Source organism: Mobula birostris, chromosome 7 (genome assembly GCF_030028105.1).
Source record: "Mobula birostris isolate sMobBir1 chromosome 7, sMobBir1.hap1, whole genome shotgun sequence".
Classification (NCBI taxonomy): Eukaryota; Metazoa; Chordata; class Chondrichthyes; order Myliobatiformes; family Myliobatidae; genus Mobula; species Mobula birostris.
Window position 1 is genome coordinate 38,164,461 of NC_092376.1, and position 22,233 is coordinate 38,186,693.

Here is a 22,233-nt window from a genome sequence, read left to right on the forward strand (position 1 = left end):
AAAAAGCATTATACCTGTTCACTTATTTATTGAGAAAAATGATCCAATATTACATGTATTTATTTAAAGTGTGCAAACCATTGTTTTCAGTAACTGGCGTGACCTCCTTATACAGCAATAACTTCAACCAAACATTTCCAGTAACTGTTGATCAGTCCTGCACATCACCTTGATGGAATTTTAGGCCATTCCTTCTTACAAAACTGCTTCAACTCTGAGATGTTGGTGGGTTTCCTTGCATGAACATTTGCTTCAGATTCCTCCTCAAAAATTCTATAGGATTAAGAACAGGACTTAAACTCAGCCATTCCAAAACACAAATTTTCTTCTTTTTAAACCATGCTATTACTGATTTACTCTTGTTTTTCGGATCATTTTCCTGTTGCATTATCCAATTTCTATTAAGCCTCAGGTGAGGCCCTGAGGCACAAAACAGCCCCAAACCATGATGCTCCTTTCACCATGCTTCACAGCTGGGCTGAGGTTTTGGCATTGGTGTGTGGTGTCGTTTTTCCTCCACACAAAACAATATACATTTCTGCCAAAAAGTTCAACTTTTGTCTCATCTGTCCACAGAACATTGTTCCAGAAGTGTTGTAGAACATCGAGGTGGTTCTTCGCAAACTTGAGATGTGCAGCAATTTTTTTTTGGCGAAGAGTGGCTTCTTCCATGGTGTCCTTCCATGAACACTATTTTTGTTCAGCGTTTTTCCTTATAGTGAACACGTGAAAAGACTTTAGCAAGTTCTAGAGATTTCTGCAGGTCTTTTGCTGTTACTCTTGGGCTCTTCTTTACTTATTTCAGCATTGCACGTTATGCTCTTGGTGTGATCTTTGCAGGATGCCCACTCCAAAGGAGAATTGCAACAGTATTGACTTTCCTTCATTTCTCTTACTGTGGACTGATGAAATGTTTTTGTAGCCTTTTCCAATTTCATGCAGCTCTACAATTCTTCTTCTACTAAGGCCTTCTGAAAGTAGTTTTGATCGACGCATGATGCACATAAACAGATCTTTCTTGAGAAGAGCAGAGTTTGTCAGTAACCCATATTTGTGGGTCTCTTTTTTTTTTAAAATATATAGTGCTGGACACCTCTACAATCTACACCTCCAACTTCATCTTATTGACACCTGTCTTCAAATAGCTTGTGTAGAAGGCGTTACCCCAAAGGTTCACATACTTTTTCCAACAAATACATGTAACATTGCATCATTTTTCCCAATAAATAAATGAACAAGTATGATGTTTTTCGGTCTTATTTATTTAATTGGGTTTTAGGACTTGCATCAAGATCTGCTCAAATTTTAGGTCATATTTATGCAGAAACAGAGAAAATTCTACTGAGTTCACAAACTTTCTAGCAACGCTGTATAATGAGCAGCATCAAAAGCACATACAAGACCAAGTACAATAAGTGAAGAGCATGAGACCAAGTCAGAAGAAACCAGTTCTGCAGTCCATAGGAATGAACATCTCTACATATAGATTTTTGACTATTACACTTTATGCTATGGAAGTTCATTTGTCTGCAAGATGCCCAGAAGTAGGGTATTCATAACCCAAGACAGCCCGTATAATATTCAAATATTGACATAATGGCAAAGAGTTTTTAAAAAAAGGCCCAAATTTTTTGGCAGCAAAGTAATGGTGCTCAACATTGACAGTGAATTACGTTTTAACTACCACCATAGATTCACTTTTGCCAATATTAGCTGCTGTCAGATATAGAGAATCAATGAGGTCATCAAGTAAGATGAGCAGCCAAACACATCAGAAAATGTTCACACAGTCAAATAAAGAAATTAAAATCCTTAATAAGCTTTAAGCTGTTTAAAGAAGGGAACAGTGGTGATTAAGCTGGAAGATGAATTAATTTTAAACTGTCTTTTGAAATACTATCTGAAGAAAAGTCATGGTAGAAAAAGTGACTGGAGAGGGGTAAAAAGCCAGCAGGACAATGATTTCAAAGTCTTACACAGTGAGTGTAGAAAATTAGGAAAGAGGCTGAAGAGCAGAACCTCCAAAGTAGTCATCTCCGGGTTACACCCCAGTACCATGTGCTAGTCAGGGTAGGAATAGGATGATAGTACAAATGAATGAATGGCTGAGGAAGTGGTGCAGGGGACAAGGTTTCAGATTTCTAGATAATTGGAATCTCCTCTGTGGAAGGTATGACCTGTGCAAATAGGATGGGTTACACCTGAACCCAGAGGATTAATATCCTGGTGGGCAGGTTTGCTAGAGTTATTGTGGAGGATTTAAAAGTGTGCTGGTAATGTGATGGGAACCAGAGTGATAGGACTAAGAATGGGGCAGTTGGTTATTAAGCCAATACAGTGTGTAATGAGACTGTGAGAAAGGACAGAGAGATGATAAGGGTAAAATTGCAGTCAGTGGAATGAGGTGAAGTGCAACATGGGACAGAAATCAAAAAAAGTGATGAAAACAGGACTGTTATATTTGAATGCAACAGTATACAGATGATTGTAGTGCAGTTCGAGATTGGCATCACTGAGACATGCATGAAAGATCACTTTTGGGAACTTAACATCCAAGGATACCTTGTTTTGAAAGAGCAGGCAGGTAGGCAGAGGGTGGCTGTGTTGGTAAAAAAAAAATCAAATCAAAGGTATAGAATCTTTCTGGGTAGCGTTAAGAAACTGAAGGGTATAAAGACTCTCATGGTAGTTTTATATGGGCCCCCAAACAGTGGCCAAGATGTAGAATATAAATTTCAACAGGAAATAGAAAAGGAGTGTATTAGGGCAATGCTACAATTGTCATAGGGGATTTCAATATGCAGGCTTTTAGAAAATCAGGTTGGTGCTGGATCCCAAGAAGGGAATTTCTAGAATGCCTACAAGATGGCTTTTTAGAACAACTCATGGTCAAGTCTGCTCAGAGATCAGCTATTCTGGATTAGGTGTTGTGCCATGAACTGGAATTAATTAGAGAGCTTAAGGTAAAAGGAATCCTTAGGAGGCAGTGATCATAATATGATAGAATTCACCATGCACTTTGTGAGGGAGAAGATAAAGTCAGATGTATCAGTGTTACAGCAGAGCAAAGGGAATTACAGAGGCACAAGAGAGGAGCTGGCCAAAGTTGATTGGAAGAAACACTGGCAGGGATGATAGAACAGCAATGGCTGGAGTTACTGGGGGAAATTTGGAAAGCAGAGCATAGATATATTCCAAAGTAATAGTATTCTAAAGGGAGGGTGAAACAACCATGGCTGACAAGGGAAGTCAAAGATAGCAACAAAGCAAAATAGAGGGCATATAGTCTACTAAAGATTAGTGAGAAGCTAGAGGGTTGTGAAGCTTTTAAAAATCAACAGAAGGCAACTAAAAAAAAAAAAATGAGAAAGAGGAAATATGAAGGTAAGCTAGTCAATAATATAAACCGAGGATATCAGAAGTTTCTTTTCAGATATATAAGGCGTAAAAGGGAGGTGAGAGTGGATATTGGACAGCTGGAAAAAGATGCTGGAGAGGGTTCAGAGGAGATTCTGGGAATGAAATGGTCGATGTATAGAAGAATGGATATCTCATTGAAACGTATCGAATACTGAAAGGTCTAGACAGAATGGATGTGGTGCTGACGTTTCCTGTAGCGAATGAGTCTAGGACCCGAGGGCAAGCCTCCGAACAGAGGGACATTCATTCAGCACAGAGATGAGGAGACATTTCTGTAGCCAGAAGGTGGTGAATCTGTGGAATTCTTTGCCATGGGTGGCTTTGAACGCCAACTCTTTGAATATATTTAAAGTAGAGGTTGATAGGTTCTTTGTTAGTAAGGGCATCAAAGGTTGCAGGAAGAAAGTAGGAGAATGGGATTGATAGGCATAATAAATCAACCATCATGGCATAGCGGAACAGACTTGATGAGCTGAGTGGCCTAAGTCTGCTCCTCTGTCCCATGGCCTGAATGCAAGGCAGTAAGTAGACCTGGCTTGGTAATTTAAACTCCATTTCACATTTATTTTAGTTCCAAGCAAAACTTACTTTATTACTTGAAAAAGTGTTCTGTACAACTGAGTGAAGATATCATTGCTATCTTCTAGTTCAAAGCAGATGTTATATGACTTTACCCAGGCAATGTTCTATAAAGAAAAAGAAATACAATTAGTGCCCAGCAGGATTAAACAGATGAACTAAAGATGACTGCAGGAGAAAAATTATGTTATTAAATTCAATAAAACTAATGGTATGTTATCAATATGACCATGCCAATAGTATCAAAAGGTAACTGAATACTCTGCTTTGGTAATAAACAGTGGCAGGCCAGTCAAATGTACTTTGACACCAGAATGCAAATCAGCATCATTACAATGACCATTGCAGCTCAACAGATAATTTTTCAAATGGCTTGACTGTATTCCTGTGTTATCTAACACTTGAAAAATTAATAAAACAAAAGAATGCATTTCTTAGGAATGAAACTGAGGTCTCAGAAATTGAAGCTTTCAGCCTTTCAGATGTCAATTGATTTGCAATGTTCCACATATTCTAGCATTAGTTCCATGTTTTATATATAAAACACAACATTTTTTTGAGGAATGGAGATATAAAGCAATAGTTCCTCTTGATTAAATAAAGCAAAATTCTACTGCAAAAAAAAGACAATTAACAATGAGCTTTTTTGCTAACAATGCCCTTATTAGGGTGCTCCAGGGTCACAGACATCACATTATCAATCTCAAGATGCCCAAAACAAAAACCACAAAAATCACCTCTCATCCATTTCTGATTTTGTCTGAAATACGACAGAATAAGTATATCAGTACTAGTTCTGTTATTCTGGACCTCGGCAACCGACTTCAATGGCTCTAATGATCCACAACAGATTCAAAACCCAGACTCTACCGCCATCAATGCAGGTTCCAACCTCTTCAAACGTCTCCAGAGTGCCACTTGCACAACCCCCTACTCAGACTCCAGCCTTGACTATCAGGCCAGTTCTTCACGCACGGCTGCTGGAACCCCCATCTCGCCTTCCCCCACCACCACACCGTAATCCTGTCTCACTCACCACCAGCTCTTAGGCCCTTAGAAACTCCATCTTCCTCTTACACCAAATTTCCCTTGCTCTCAGACACTACCAACCCCCTTCCCTGCTCCGATCCCAGGGCTCATCCATGCCAGGTCTTCACCATCCCCTCCGACCTTCCCCTCTATGAGGCAGAACATTCTGTGCACAGTAAGAGCCTCACTTCTGTCCCCTTGCACCCACACCTCAATGATGCTGAGCTTTTCTTCCGCCCCCTCCATCTCAGAGCTTACTTCTTTGGCAAGGACTCTCCACCCCGCACCAATGACCTTTTCTCCTGACTTAAGCCTGCCTCCTCTTCCTGGATACCCCACCCTGGTCTTCTGCCTGCTCTGCACCTTTTCATTTCCAACTGCTGACGGGACATCAACTGTCTCAACTTCAACACTCCTCTCTCTTTTTACAAACTCACCCCTTCCAAACGCTCTGCTCTTCATTCCCTCCAATCTAATCCTAACCTCACCATCAAACCCACAGATAAAGGGGGTGCTGTAGTAGTCTGGCCTTCTGACCTCTACCTTGCTGAAGCCCAGTGCCCACTAAGGAGCACCAGGCCATTGTCTCCCACACCAACACTGACCTCATGAACTCTGGGGATCTCCCATCCACTGCCACCAACCTCATAGTTCCCACACCCCGCATCTCCTGTTTCTACCTCCTACCCAAGATCCACAAACCCACTTGTCCAGGTAGATCCATTGTTTCAGCTTGTTCCTGCCCCACTGAACTCATATCTGCATATATCGACTCTGACTTATCCCCTCCCTAGTTCAGTCCCTTCCTACCTACATCCATGAAACTTCACACGCTCTGATCTTTTCAAAACTTTCAAGTTCCCTGGCCCCCATCATCTTATTTTCACTATGGATGTCCTGACCCTATACACCTCCATCCTGCACCAGGAAGGCCTCAAAGCTCTGTTTCTTTCCGTTCACAAGACCCAACCAGTTCCCTTCCACCACTACTCTCTGTCTAGCAGAGCTTGTCCTCACTCCTAACAATTTCTCCTTTGGCTCCTCCCACTTCCTTCAAGCAAAAGGTGTAGCCATAGGCACTTGCATGGTCCCAGCTATGCCTGCCTTTTTGTCAGCTATGTGGAACAGTCCATGTTCCAAACCTACACTGGCATCCATCCCCCACCTAAGCTACATCGACGACTGCATCAGTGCTGCTTCCTGCACCCATACTGGGTTTGTTGACTTCATCAAATCTGCCTCCAACTTCCACCCTGCCCTCAAATTTACCTGGTCCATTTCTGACACCTCTCTTCCTTTTCTCGATCTCACTGTCTGTATCTCTGGAGACAGCTTATCTACTGATGTCTGTTGAAGAGATCTTCCCTTCCTCCACCATCAACACTGTCCTCAACCATATTTCTTCCACTTCATGCACGTCTGCCTTTCCCCATCCTCCTGCCACCCCACCAGGGATAGGGTTCCTCTTGCCTTCACCTACCACCCCAACAATTTCTGTATCCAGCACATAATTCTCTGTAACTTCCACCTTCTCCAACAGGGTCGCAACCCCCAAGCACATCTTTTCCTCTCCTCTCCTCCCACCACCTCCCCCGCCCCCCACAGCTTTGTTTTCTACAGGAATCACTCCTTATGCAACTGCCTTGTCCATTTGTTCCTCCCCACTGATTTCCCTCCTGGCACATCCTTGCAAATGGAACAAATGCTATGCCTGCCCCTACACCTCCTCCTCCACTACCATTCAGGGGCCCAAGCAGTCCTTCCAGGTGAGGCGACACTTCACCTGTGAGTCTGTTGAGGTTATATACTGTGTCCAGTGCTCCTGGTGTGACCTCCTGTATATCAGTGAGACCCGACGTAGATTGGCAGACCGCTTCACCAAGCACCTACTCTTCGTCTGCCAGAAAAAGTGGGATTTTCCAGCTGCCACCCATTTTAATTCCACTTCCCATTCCCATTCTGATACGTCAATCCATGGCCTCCTCTACTGTCACAATAAGACCACATTCAGGTTGGAGGAACAAAACCTTATATTCCAAACAAGAGGAAATCTGCAGATGCTGGAAATCTGAGCCACAAACACAAAATGCTGTAGGAACTCAGCAGGCCAGGCAGCATCTATGGAAAAAAAGTACCTTTGACAGAAATTACAGCTTTCAGTCCGTGTGGATAGGTCTCTATCAGCTTTGCAAATCTGGACACTGCAAATTTTCCCCATTCTTCTTTACAAAACTGCTCAAGCTCTGTCAGATTGCATGGGGTTTGTGAGGGAACAGCCTTTTTCCAAGTCCAGCCAAAAATACTCAATTGGATTGAGGTCTGGACACTCTTAGCCACTCCAGGGCATTAACCTTTTTTTTATTTTTAAGCTAATCCTGTGTAGCTTTGGCTTTATGCTTGGGATCACTGTCTTGCTGGAAAACAAATCTTCTCCCAAATTGCAGTTCTCTTGCAGTCTGCAACAGGTTTTCCTCCAGGATTTCTCTGTATTTTGCTGCATTCATTTTTACCCTCCACCTTCACAAGCCTTCCAGGGCCTGCTGCAATGAAGCATCTCCACAGCATGTTGCAGCCACCAGCACCATGCTTCATGGTAGGGATGATGCCTTTTTGATGATGTGCGGTGTCTGGCTTACGCCAAACATAAGTCTGATGGCCAAAAAGCTCAGTTTTGGTTTCATCAGACCATAGAACGTTCTTCCAGTTTAGAGTCTCCCACATGCCTTCCAGCAACCTCTAGCTGAGATCTTGTGAGTTTTTTTTTTTAAAAGTGCCTTTTTTCTCTTTGCCACTCTGCCATAGAGCTGCAACTAGTGAAGCACCCAGACAACAGTTGTTGTATGCACAGTCTCTCCCGTCTCAGCCACTGAAGCTTGTAACTCCTCCAGAGTTGTCATAGGTCTCTTGGTGGCCTCCCTCACTAGTCCCCTTCTTGCACAGTCACTCAGTTTTTAAGGACAGCCTGCTCCAGGAAGCTGTGCTATATTCTTTCCATTTCTTGATTACTGAATATCCAATTGACTTGTAAATTTTCTTGCATCCATCTTCTGACTAGTGCTTTTCAATAACTTTTTTGCAGAGTTGTTTGGAGTGTTTTGTCTTCATGATGTAGCTTTTACCAAGATACTGATTCATCAGCGGTTGGACCTTCCAGACACAGGTGTATTTTTACTACAATCAATTGAAACACCTTGACTACCCACAGGTCTTCAAAAACAGATCTCCATTTAACTAATTATATGACTTCTAAAACCAATTAGCTGCACCAGTGATGATTTGGTGTGTCATATTAAAAGGGGTGAATACTTATGCATTCAATTATTTTATGTTTTATATTTGAAATTAAATTTAAAATCACTTTGTATAGATCTGTTTTCACTTTGACACAAAATAGACTTTTTCTGTTTATCAGTGTAAAAAAAAGCCAAATTAAATCAGAATCAGGTTTATTATCACCGACATGTGACGTGAAATTTGTTAACTTAGCAGCAGCAGTTCAATGCAATCATAAGCTAGCAGAGCAAAATAATAACAAACAAACAAGTAAATCAATTACATATATTGAATAGATTTTTTAAAATGTGCAAAAACAGAAATACTGTATATAAAAAAGTGAGGTAGTGTCCAAAGCTTCAATGTCCACTTAGGAATCCAACGGCAGAGGGGAAGAAGCTATTCCTGAATCACTGAGTGTGTGCCTTCAGGCTTCTGTATCTCCTACCTGATGGTGACAGTGAGAAAAGGGCATGCCCTGGGTGCTGGAGCTCCTTAATAATGGATGCTGCCTTTCTGAGACACCGCTCCCTGAAGATGTCCTGGGTACTTTGTAGGCTAGTGCCCAAGATGGAGTTGACTAGATTTACAACCTTCTGCAGCTTCTTTTGGTCCTGTGCAGTAGTCCCTCCATACCAGACAGTGATGCAGCCTTCAGAATGCTCTCCATGGTACAACTATAGAAGTTTTTGAGTGCAGTTGTTGACACGCCAAATCTCTTCAAACTCCGAATAAAGTATAGCCGCTGTCTTGCCTTCTTTATAATTACATCCATATGTTGGGACCAAGTTAGACCTTCAGAGATCTTGACACCCAGGAACTTGAAGCTGCTCATTCTCTCCACTTCTGATCCCTCTATGAGGATTGGTATGTGTTCCTTCGTCTTAACCTTCCTGAAGTCCATAATCAGCTCTTTTGTCTTACTGACGTTAAGTGCCAGGTTGTTGCTGCGGCACCATTCCACTAGTTGGCATATCTCACTCCTGTACGCCCTCTCGTCACCACCTGAGATTCTACCAACAATGGTTGTATCATCAGTAAATTTATAGATGGCATTTGAGCTATGCCTAGCCACACAGTCATGCATATACAGAGAGTAGAACAGTGGGCTAAGTACACACTCCTGAGGTGCACCAGTGTTGATCGTCAGCGTGTACTGCGATTCAATGTTGTAAAACAATAAAACATGAAAACTTCTGGGGGTAGGGGATGTGAATGCTTTTTATTGGCACTGTATATATAGCCAAGGTGCTAAAACCTTTGCACAATACTGTCGTAATTTTATACATTGCATAGTTCTTCTGCTGTAAAAAACAAATTCATCACATATGTGAGTGATGACAGACCAGATTCTGATATGAGTGTTTATTATGTTCTGAGAGTGGGAAGGGGGCTGGGAGAGGGGTAATCCTGGTTGGGAAAGGAGATGGGAGGGAGTAGGAAGCACAAGACAGACATGTTACGATGATTAATAAACTAGTTGTTTGGAATCAAATGACCTTGCTTGGTGTCTCAAAGCTGTGTGTATCTGCAAATCGCCACCCTCTCCCTTGACACTCCTTCACTGCCACCTATCCCACATCCCTCACACGACACTCCTCACTCACCATTTCCAACATCCTTGGCTCCTGCTCTGCAACTTACTCTCCGCTCTACATTGTCAAATACAGTACTGTGCAAAAGTCATAGTAACCTTAGTTATATACATGTGCCTACATCTTTTGCACAGTACTGTACATAAATCAGAAACAAAAAAAGTTAATATTCTAGAGAAATTGAAAAAGGCTTGTAGAGGCTCATAAGTTGGTGGATCTTCCTGAAGAATGAGATGCGACCCAGATTACAATCAGAATCAAGACTTATTATCACTGACATATGTTGTGAAATTTGAATTTTTTGTGACAGCAGTACAGGGCAAGACATAATGCTACAAGTTGCATAAAATACCAAGTACGGAAAAGGAATAGCAAGGTTCATGCATTCAGAAATCAAATGAGTAAAAATGTTGAGAGTGGATCTTAGGCTCCTGTATCTCCTCTGATATTGTAATCAGAAGAGGGCATGGCTCATGGTGAGGGTCTTTAATGTTAGATGTTACCTTCTTGAGGCTCAATGGATGAAATGACATACTCAAGACAAATATAACAAGCAGTACTGCAAAATGTCAAAGTTTCCAAACAGAAACAAAATGACCGGGCATGTCGGAGAACTTCGGAATGGCTACGCCAAGATTACCATTGCTAACAATTAAACAAACAAGCTGTGATTTGTTTAAATATTTACAGAGAGGCAACGAAGTCTTCAAAGACAAAGGAGGAGAAAGCTGAACTACAAGAGAAAATGCATATGTTCAGAAGGTTATATCTCGTCAAAAAATAAAAACCATTAAAAACTTTGGACTTTTATTCCTTACTAACATTCACATTAAGGTAAATTGTAAAGACAGGGTCACCTTGGACTAAGCTTTAGAATTAATGCAACAATAACATATTAGCACATTTGATGAAGTAGAGGAAGCCCACTGAAAAATAGAGGGGGAAAACAAGAGCGATTAAGGTATCCATCTGTCACACATTAGACCATAAAGAAATAAAATGTGAAAGCTCTATGTTTTGGTTACTCTGTACAAGGCAATGCTGGGGACACTTGTGGTCAGTGCCCAGTTGCCCTCCACTCTGAGAATATGAAATGCAATACACTTGTTAAAGTAATGCTGCAGATTACTAGCTGACACCACAAATCTGAACTGACAGAAAGGCCTACAGCACCAGCATCATCTCAAATAAGACAACCAGGGTCAAGGATCAGGGATCATAGAGAATAAAATTCTACAGAATTATTCAATATGAAAAAAGAACAAGGAAATGCAATCATTGATATACAAATCACAGTGTGACCAGCTGAAGTAAACTCTAAATACTTCGTGGAAAATAAGGGAAAAACTGTGCAAGGGGTTATTAGACCACAATTGGAAGTTGATGCCTAATAGCTACAGGTACGCAACTATAGACAGGACTAAAAGATAGACCGCTACATTAAAACAGATTTGTGCTGTCAAACAGTTTAGTGCATTCTGAGCCTATGTGCCTGTGATGCAGCTGCAAGCAAGGTCTGCAATGTAGCTGTACCTCATGGTACTTGTGCAAATGACAACGTTCCACTTGACTCAAAGATCTGCACACTTTTGCTTCTCAAAGCAACTGAGAATTCAACCATATGGACCAATAAGAAATTCAAGCAGCAATTTCCTATTAACTGTGGCATTCAAAAAAAGGTGCATTATACCACTCACCTCAAGTAAATAGAAGTATCTGTTAAACTGTGCGCTTTTTGTATCTTCCAGTCCCTTTAGTTGTCTAGTTATGAACATAAAAATATCCTAAACAGAACAAAATTTTAAAACACTTGAACAACTTTGAAAACAAGACTTGACTGAGCAATATATAACAGTATTCCAATAACTAATAAGAATGAAACTAATATTAGTCAGATTTGCATTTATTTAAGAGAAAGAGCAAATAGAAATTTCTGAATCAGTTACAACCTTACCTTAAGTTTATCTGGTGATGTATAGGGTGCCTCTGGGGCATAGATTCTAAAGATATCAGCCAAGCAGCAGGCAACCAACAGTCGCACATCCTTATCGGGATGCTTAAGGAAAAAATCAGAAGCAAGATGTAGTGCCAGATTGAGATACAACTCCTTTTCATCCTCTGAATCTTGGTCCATGTCCATGAAGGTTTTTACAACCATCTAAGAGACAAAGTTAAACATACTTATATTGCAACTTCAACATTTAGTTAACTCAGATTATATATATTTAAACCGAATGTCTACAAAGAAGAAGAAATTCCCTTTCCAGTTAGTCATATCCACAGTATTCAACTTGTCTGCAAGGTACTGGGAATTGTAGCTCAGGTCAGCATCAAGTCCCACTATTAGTCACTTACTCCACCAGATACAGACAAAACTTGGAACACAATAAGAGGGAGGAGGTAGAGATTGAAATATGATCCTTTCAGAATCACTTATACCCAAAATTAATCAGAATTACAATATCCAGTTTAATATCAGCAACACTGAAGTGAATATAGTGAAAGATTCTTTCGCATACATACAGTGGCATGCAAAAGTTTGGGCACCCTGGTCAAAGTTTCTGTTGCTGTGAATAGTTAAGTTGAGTAGAAGATAAACTGATCTCCAAAAGTCAAAGTTAAAGATGAAACATTCGCTTCAACATTTTAAGCAAGATTAGTGTATTATTTTTTGTTTCGTACAATTTTAGACTGAAAAAAATAAAAGGAGCACCATGCAAAAGTTTGGGCATCCCAAGAGATTTGAGCTCTCAGATAACTTTCACCAAGGTCTCAGACCTTAACTAGCTTGTTAGGGCTATGGCTTGTTCACAATCATTGTTAGGAAAGGCCAGGTGATGCAAATTTCAAAGCTTTATAAATACCCTGACTCCTCAAACCTTGTCCCAACAATCAGCAGCCATGGGCTCCTCTAAGCAGCTGCCTAGCACTCTGAAAATTAAAATAAGCGATGCCAACAAAGCAGGAGAAGGCTATATAAAAAAAAAGCAAAGCGTTTTCAGGTCGCCGTTCCCTCAGTTTGTAATGTAATCAAGAAGTGGCAGTTAACAGGAACGGTGGAGGTCAAATTGAGGTCTGGAAGACCAAGAAAACTTTCCGAGAGAACTGCTCGTGGGATTGCTGGAAAGGCAAATCAAAACCCCCGTGTGACTGCAAAAGACCTTCAGGAAGATTTAGCAGACTCTGGAGTGCTGGTGCACTGTTCTACTGTGCAGCGACACCTGCACAAATATGACCTTCATGGAAAAATCATCAGAAGAAAACCTTTCCTGCATCCTCACCACAAAATTCAGCGTCAGAAGTTTGCAAAGGAACACCTAAAGAAGCCTGATGCATTTTGGAAACAAGTCCTGTGGACTGAAGAAGTTAAAATAGAACTTTTTGGCTGCAATGAGCAAAGGTATGTTTGGAGAGAAAGGGTGCAGAATTTCATGAAAAGAACACCTCCCCAACTGTTAAACATAGGGGTGGATCGATCATGCTTTGGACTTGTGTTGCAGCCAGTGGCATGGGGAACATTTCACTGGTAGAGGGAAGAATGAATTCAATTAAATACCAGCAAATTCTGGAAGCAAACATCACACCTTCTGTTTAAAAAAAAAAGCTGAAGATGAAAAGAGGATGGCTTCTACAACAGGATAATGATCCTAAACACACCTCAAAATCCACAATAGGCTACCTCAAGAGATGCAAGCTGAAGGTTTTGCCACGGCCCTCACAGTCCCCCAATCTAAACATCATTGAAAATTTGTGGATAGACCTCAGAAGAGCAGTACATGCAAGATGGTCCAAGAATCTCACAGAACTAGAAGCCTTTTGCAAGGAAGAACAGGTGAAAATTCCCCAAACAAGAAATGAAAGACTCTTAGCTGGCTACAGAAAGCATTTACAAGCTGTGATACTTGCCAAAGGGGGTGTTACTAAGTACTGACCATGCAGGGTGCCCAAACTTTTGCTTCAGGCCCTTTTCCTTTTTTGTTATTTTGAAACTGTAAATGATGGAAAGAAAAAGTAATCTTGCTTAAAATACTAAAGAAATGTGTCATCTTTAACTCTATGCCTTTTGGAAATCAGGTCATCTTTTACTCACTTAGCTATTCACAGTAACAGAAGTTTTGACCAGGGATGTCCAAACTTTTGCATGCCACTGTAGATATATGCTTATTGGAGAAAAAAAGTTGGCAAGTACTTAATTAAAGCAGAAGTTCTTAAAAATGACCATGTCTTAGTCCTTGTGACTTCCTTGGATTTTTTTTTAAAGCTCCCTACAACTTAGATATTCATAAGTTAACTTTTGGAGGTTAGAGAACAGGGAGAGCAATAACCCTCATTTAAAATATGCAAATCCACTGAAGCCGCTTTTGCCAGTCACCTCTATGTAGTATAGTTATTCCTACAGAATATAGTAAGCAAAAAGGGAGAATATCACTAACTACAACTGGTGTGAGCTGATCAATATACAAGATGAAGACTTTGAGACTAGCTGATCCCAAAGCTGGCTTTAGTTCAATGCTGCCATCCAGCAAAATTATAATACTTATACTGAGACTATGCAGCCTTCAAATAGCTTAGTCAGGCCAACACTCTGAATAATGCAAGGGAACAATAGGAAGTCCAAAGTGAACACCACTAATTTCTTTGGTACTCCAGCCTTCAAAAAGAATCTTTTAAACATAATCTTAAAAACAAGAACCATTGCTTTCAAAGAAAGTACTTGGTGCAGATAATGGAGTTATCTCACACAGACGCAGGACTTTTGGCTTACCAAATCCATGCCAGCTATCAAGTAACTATCCACATTAATCACATTTGTGAGTACTTTCATACCTTGGTTATTCAAGTGCTTATCAATATACGTCTCAAATATTGTAAGAGTACCTGCTTCCACCACTCCCACAATGCCTCTGGGAAAAAAAGTTCTAGATTCCAACTACCATCTGTGTGGGGGTTAAAATATCATAAGATTCCCTCTAACCCTCTCACCACCACCCTAAATCCACACCTGCTAGCTTTAGACACCTGCATGAGGAAAACTTCCCTACTTTCAACTCTAACCATGGCCCTTGTAATTCTGCTTTTGTCTATTAGGTTTCCTTTCAGCCTCCTACATTCCAATGAAAATAATCCCAGTCTATTCAATCTCACCCCTTAACAGAAATAGAGGCAGCATCCAGGTGGATCTCTTGTGCATTTTCTTTACATCCTTATGATGTTGTGACCAGAAGTGCAGAGTACCAGAGCTAAAGCCCAACCAAAGTTTTACCATAGACTTCCTAATCCTACAATCTATGCACGAGCATGTGAAACCAGGTATCCTGCATGCCTCCTTCCCCACTAGAAGTGTTATGACCTTCAGGGATCCTTACACTCGTACCCCCTGTTCCTCATGGCTACTGGAATCCTTACATTAAGCCTCTGTCCTACTCATACACACCTCCCAAAGTGTGTCACCTCACACTTATCAGGAGTGAATTCCACCGGCCATTGCTCTGCTTATACTTACCAATTGATCAATTTGGTCCTGTAGCCCAGCACCATAATGATTTCTCATAGTATATGCCTTACATTCATATCTAAATCATTAATGCTTGCAATCGTCATTAATACACATTATCTTTGGTCCTCAAGGCCTTAACTTCACTATGCCCAAGGTATAAACAGTAATTTGATTTTAGCTTAAGCCCCAATTCAGAATATTGGGAATGCTGAAATTAGATTGCAGATGGTCCCAATATCAAGTAAATCTCACCATTAACAAATAACAGTACCACTTCTATAATAGGCATTCCAGTGTGGAAATTTAATTCTCAAAACCAACCCAACTGTACTGTGCATCATTAACCCCTATATTAACACAATATGCTGATTCATGAAACAATTCAGTTCCTTATTGAATTTACGGCACAGCTATCACTAGATGGCAGTCTACTCTACAAGTCCATGACTCTGTGTGAACTAGTTAGTTTGTTATAGCTCAAATTAATCATGCAGATTCTTTAGCATATTGTACAGTAACATCTGTCAATGGCTTCCTGATCTGAAACAGTGCTTTATTGATGTATGGTTTTCCATTATAACTTCTAAGCTCTATTTTATCTAGTCCCACTGAACTACAGCAAAAGTCATTCAAATAATAATTAAGCTTAAGTCTAACTATTTTTGACCTTGCCAAAATATTTCCATTGCAGAATTTTCCAAAATACAGTTGTACAGAAATACAAATATCATAAAGTATATCACCAGTTATTTGAATCCTTTGTTGCATCAACAACAGGTGACTGACATTTCCAAAAACAAATCTTCACACAAATGACTACAAAATTTAGAGTTCATCCATCACCATTTTGTCAAAGTTGCTGGTGAACACAGCAGGCCAGGCAGCATCTCTAGGAAGAGGTACAGTCGATGTTTCGGGCCGAGACCCTTCGTCAGGACTAACCGAAGGAAGAATGAGTAAGAGATTTGAAAGTGGGAGAGGGAGGGTGAGATCCAAAATGATAGGAGAAGACAGGAGGAGGAGGGATGGAGCCAAGAGCTGGACAGGTAATTGGCAAAAGGGATATGAGAGGATCATGGGACAGGAGGCCTAGGGAGAAGGAAAAGGGGGAGGGGGGAAAAACAACCCAGAGGATGGGCAAGGGATATAGTCAGAGGGACAGAGGGAGAAAGAGAGAGAGAAAAAGAATGTGTGTATATAAATAAATAACGGATGGGGTACGAGGGGGAGGTGGGGCATTAGTGGAAGTTTGAGAAGTCAATGTTCATGCCATCAGGTTGGAGGCTACCCAGATGGAATATAAGGTGTTGCTCCTCCAACCTGAGTGTGGCTGCATCTTTACAGCAGAGGAGGCCGTGGATAGACATATCAGAATGGGAATGGGCTGTGGAATTAAAATGTGTGGCCACTGGGAGATCCTGCTTTCTCTGGCGGACAGGGCATAGGTGTTCAGCAAAACGGTCTCCCAGTCTGCATCGGGTCTCGCCAATATATAGAAGGCCACATCGGGAGCACCGAATGCAGTATATCACCCCAGCCGACTCACAGGTGAAGTGTCACCTCACCTGGAAGATGCAAACACCCAAAAATAACCTTTCACTATCATCCATATTTTTGCTTGTAAGGTTCTCCAACAATCCTACTTACAAAACTGCTGCGAATCAAGAAATTTGTTCCTGATGTATTAACATAGACAGGCTGATAGTTGGCATAGAAACAAGTCATTTGGCACATTGTGTCTATGCCAACTATCATGCCTATTGATAGAATTAATGCAGGCAAGTGGGATTACTAAATCTCTCTGTGCCTTGCTCATTCAAGTATGTGTCCAGATGCCCCTTATATGTTGGTGCTGCTCCTGCCTCCCCATATCCTCTCATAGCTCATTCCAAACAAAAAGGAATGCTCCTTGTGAAAAATTTACACCTCAGATCTCCTTTAAACCTCCTCCCTCTCAACTTCAACCTATGCCTTCAAGTATAAGACAGCTCCAGCATGGGAAACAAGACTCTGGCTATCTACCCTACATATGCCTCTCAGAATTTTACTACTTCTATCACACCATCATTACAGGGGAAAACATATCCAACTTATCCAATCTTTCATAACTCAAACCAGTCCACACAACTTTATGAATCTTTTCTACGCCCCCTCTTTCTTAATCACAGCCTTCCTATAGTGGATTAATGTTCTCAGAAGTAGCATGATTCACGACACCTACATGCTTGGAACTTATCCACAGCTGACTAATTAATTCATTTTGAGGACTTATCAATATTGTAATCACTCTTGTAACAGAAGAGTGCATACCAAGGTGCATAAATTCCAGTTTATTATTTTATATTGAAAACAAACCTTTAATCTTCGAACCATTTCTTCCTTGGATATTTTATCAGAGATTTCTTTAACCCCGGGTGGGTATATAATTTTTCCATCATTGGCCTTGGGCTTTGTGTGAGCCATAGTAAAAATTCACGTTTTCTCACCTGAAAATAAACAGAATACATAATAAAGGTTTTTTTTTAAAACCACTTTAGCTTATGAAACATTAAGTGCCAGTGATAGGGATGTCTTCCCACTTCTGATATTCACACATCAACATCAAGTACAGACAGTTTAACTACGTTTGGTATAATCACTCTTCAGTTTACCATACCACTATACAGCATACTGCACTGTTACAACAAGACTCAATGCAAGTTCAAAATAAACTTCCTTATCTGGTCAGAGTAAGTTGAAATCTTCTGGAGTCTATACAGAATTCTCCATCCTTAGCCAACATGCTCTTTCTTCCAGCCTACACAAGAAACATTTTTTACCCATCATCCTTTTCACTTTCCTGTCCATATATAATCAGACCTGCTAAATATGTCCAACAGGGCTGAAGTACACTACCAAAAAATTACACAGCATACTTTGATTTCACGACTTCAGCTTGTCAAAGTATTCCCGTATTTCCCCACCACGCCACATCACCCTTGCCCAGCTTCATTGCTACCTTTCTAAACTTAAATTCACCGGACCAAATAACCACAGCACAAAAAGATTGTTACTTATCTTTTCACCAGTTTATTTCTTCAAGCTCAGCCAGCAAGGGAACTTGGTCCCAACATCAGGGGGAGAAGCGTTCTCATCTCTCTGGCGGTTCAAACAAGTTCACTGCTCAACTTCCAGAATTGTTACCATTTATAAGGCCACCAATACAAAAGAACAATCAGTTCGATAGACATTCCAGCTACTCAAATAGGGCAAAACTTAATAACTTAAATAAGAGACTCCACCAAATTTAAGCTTTAATTAAGAAAGGAATGTCCTGTCTTATCCCCATCAGCAACCGCCTTTTGTCGAAACCAAAAGGTGTGAAAAATCAGGAGATCTCTTTTGTGGATCTGTGTGAGCTTTAATCCTTATCTTGCTCCAAAGAAGCAGCTGTGAGACATCATCTTAAACATGCTGTAGCCATTCACAAACTAGAATCCACAGACACAGTCCGTGTTCAACCTTAACAAATTATTTACAGGAATCTGAGAATCTCCCAATTCCCTTAAAACTTTATCACCTTGATGAACTTGTTCTCCTCTTCACAGATAAAGTGAAGGGTCCCTCACCTGATCTCCTCTTCCATTTTCTGTTTTGTTACTTTCGTTGCCTCAGTTTATCTTATTTTACTCATACATGTCTAGTGCTAGGCAGGTGCCACAATCCTACCATTAACAAGACATTACATAAACCAAGAAGCTTAATGTGCTAGTTTCTGTTTCTATTAAGCCACTTTAACTCAGTTGATCAGGGTTCCTCTTCCATCTTCTCGCCTACTGAAATATAACTTGCATCTTTTTCCCAGTTTGATGTACGGTGGCAGATCCAAATCATTGCTTGTTTCTCTTTTGTCTGATCTACTGAATAGCTAGCATTTTGTTTTTATTTTGGATTTCTAGCATCTGCAGTTTTATTAATTTTCTTCTCGTATACACTCTTCTTCTTTGTCCCAATCGGCAAAAAAGCACAGCAAATGTACTTATAGAATGATCAACAATATTGCATAAATGAGGCTAATATTACCCAAAGCTAACAGTTTTCCAGTATCTGAAACGCTGTATGTTTCAACCATTCTCCTTTATTTCCTATATTTAGTAATGGCAATGGTTTGTATACAAGTTCTGATATATATCCATCGAACATAGAAATTTACAGCACATTACAGGCCCTTCCGCCCATAAAGTTGTGCAGACCATGTAACCTACTCTACAGACTGCCTAGCATTTCCCTAGCCCATAGCCCTCTATTTTCTAAGCTCCATGTACCTATTTAAGAGGCTCTTAAAAGACCCTATTGTATCTGCTTCCATCACAGCCACCAGCAGTACATTCCATGCACCCACCACTCTCGTGTGAAAAACTTGCCCCCGAAATCCCCTTGGTACCTATTTCCAAGCACCTTAAAACTATACCCCCTCGTGTTAGTCATTTCAGCCCTGGAAAAAAGCTTCTGGCTATCCACACAATCAATGCCTCTTATCTTCTTATACACCTCTATCAAGTCACCTCACATTCTCTATCGCTCCAGGGAGAAAAGGCCAAGTCCACTCGATCTATTCTCATAAAGGTACACCCTCCAATCCAGGCAACATCCTTGTAAATCTCCTCTGCACTCTCTCTATAGTATCTACATCCTTCTTGTAGTGAGGTGACCAGAACTGAACACAGTACTCCAAATGGGGTCTGACCAAGGTCTTATATAGCTGTAACATTACCTCACGGCTCTTCAACTCAATCCCACAGTTGATGAATGCCAACACACCACATGCCTTTTGAACAACACTGTCAACCTGTGCAGCAGCTTTGAGTGTCCTATCGACACGGACCCCAAGATCTCTCAGATCCTCCACACTGCCAGGAGTCTTACCATTTATATTATATTCTCTCTTTAAATTGGACCTACCAAAATGAACCACTACACTTCATACTTATCTGAGTTGAAGTCCATCTGCCACTTCTCAGCCCAGTTCTGCATCCTATCAATGTCCCGCTGTAACCTCTGACAACCCTCCAAACTATCCACAACACCCCCAACCTTTGTGTCATCAGCAAACCTACTAACCCACCCTTCTACTTCTTCATCCAGGTCATTTATAAAACTCACAAAGAGAAGGGATCCTAGAATGGATCCCTGTGGAACACCACTGGTCACCGACCTCTATGCAGAATACAAACCCTGTACAACCACATTTGCCTTCTGTGGGCAAGCCATTTCTAGATGCACAAAGCAAGGTCTCCTTGGATCCCATGCCTCCTTACTTTCTGAAGCCTTGGATGGGGAACCTTATCATACTTTATAAAACACTCAGTGGTAATTTTCACCAGATAGAAGGTGAGGAAGTTAATAAGTCTTTGCCCTCTCTCAGCTGGCACCACCACCATTTGTATTACAATCTCTTTAGTTCCCACCCTATCAAAATAATCCTTTTAAAAACTTCCATCGGTAACTGGATACAGGTGTCCCCCGCATTTCAAACGTTCGCTTTACGAAACCTCACTGTTACGAAAGACCTACATTAGTTCCCTGTTTTCGCTAACAGAAGGTGTTTTCACTGTTACGAAGAAAGGCAGCGCGCGATAAAAAATCAGCGTGCGAAAAAATCAGCACGCGCCCCGAGCAGCCACTCTCCCCCGGATTCAGAACAGCATTGCTTTAACACGTTGCATTGAGCAGCCATTAGCAAAATGAGTTCTAAGGAGTCGGAAAAGCCTGAAAGAGTAAAGGTGTTACACTTAGCATAAAACTAGACAGAACTAAGCGTTAGGATCGTGGTGAACGAAGCAAGGACAAAGTGAGTTTGGCTTGTGGAAGTTGACAAAGATGACGTTGAAGAGGTTTTGGCATCCCATGACCAAGAACTGATAGATGAAGAGCTGATGCAATTGGAAGAGGGAAAGATAACAATCGAAAACAAATGCAGTAGCAAACTGAACGTAAAGCAACTGTGTGAGATTTTCGCTGCAATGATAAAGTACGGCTTTAATTTTGAAAGGGTACATAGCTTTAGGGGATATTTGCAGGATCCTTTGAGTGCTTACAAAGAACTGTATGATAGAAAAATGCATGAGGCTCAGCAGTCAAGCAAGCCTTCCACATCAGCCACAGCAAATGACGAACCTTGACCTTCGACATTGAGGCAGGCAGAGATAGGAGAAGATGAGCTGCCTGCCCTAATGGAAGCAGACGACGACGAGATGACACCCCAGTGTCCCACCACCCCAACCCCCAGGCCGCAGACAGATACCAATTCGCGGAGAATGCAGTGGTAGCCGGGAGGCATCCAGCACATCTTTAAGAAAAAAGCCAAAATAAACATGCTAATTAATTAGGTGCTGCCCGACACATAATTGTCAGCCCAGATCAGAGGCGATGCAATCGGCAGCTTCATAGCTTAAAGGTTACTGGAGAGTGTGTTTTTGCTAACAGCGCTTGCGTGAGATTTTCTGCCAACAGCACTTGCGCCATGTTTTTGCCGACGATGCTTGCATGAGATTTTCGCTACGGAGAACAGTACGGCAATGATTGTGGGGAAGTATTTCTACTTTATATAGGCAGTGTATTTATCGTATCATTCCTGCTTTTACTATATGTTACTGTTATTTTAGGCTTTATGTGTTATTTGGCATGATTTGGTAGGTTATTTTTGGGTCTGCAAACGCTCACAAAATTTTCCCATATAAATAAATGGTAATTGCTTCTTCGCTTTACGACATTCCGGCTTATGAACCGTTTCATAGGAACGCTCTACCTTCAGATGGCAGGGGAAACCTGTATTGGACTTTATAAAAACAGAAAAACCAT

At 41.0% G+C, this 22,233-nt stretch overlaps 1 protein-coding gene across 11 annotated transcripts in view; it reads right to left on the reverse strand.

The window, feature by feature from the left end:
- pds5b (PDS5 cohesin associated factor B) overlaps positions 1-22,233 on the reverse strand; it is a 263,499-nt gene that overhangs the window by 179,972 nt on the left and 61,294 nt on the right. For all 11 annotated transcript variants that reach the window (XM_072262926.1, XM_072262916.1, XM_072262922.1 and 8 more), the window contains 4 exons: positions 17,749-17,879; positions 11,851-12,054; positions 11,594-11,680; positions 4,009-4,106 (listed from right to left, as the gene is read on the reverse strand). In XM_072262926.1, coding sequence (XP_072119027.1) covers positions 4,009-4,106; positions 11,594-11,680; positions 11,851-12,054; positions 17,749-17,856 — 497 coding nt within the window. In that variant the 5' untranslated portion in view covers positions 17,857-17,879. The remainder of the gene's footprint in view (positions 1-4,008; positions 4,107-11,593; positions 11,681-11,850; positions 12,055-17,748; positions 17,880-22,233) is intronic.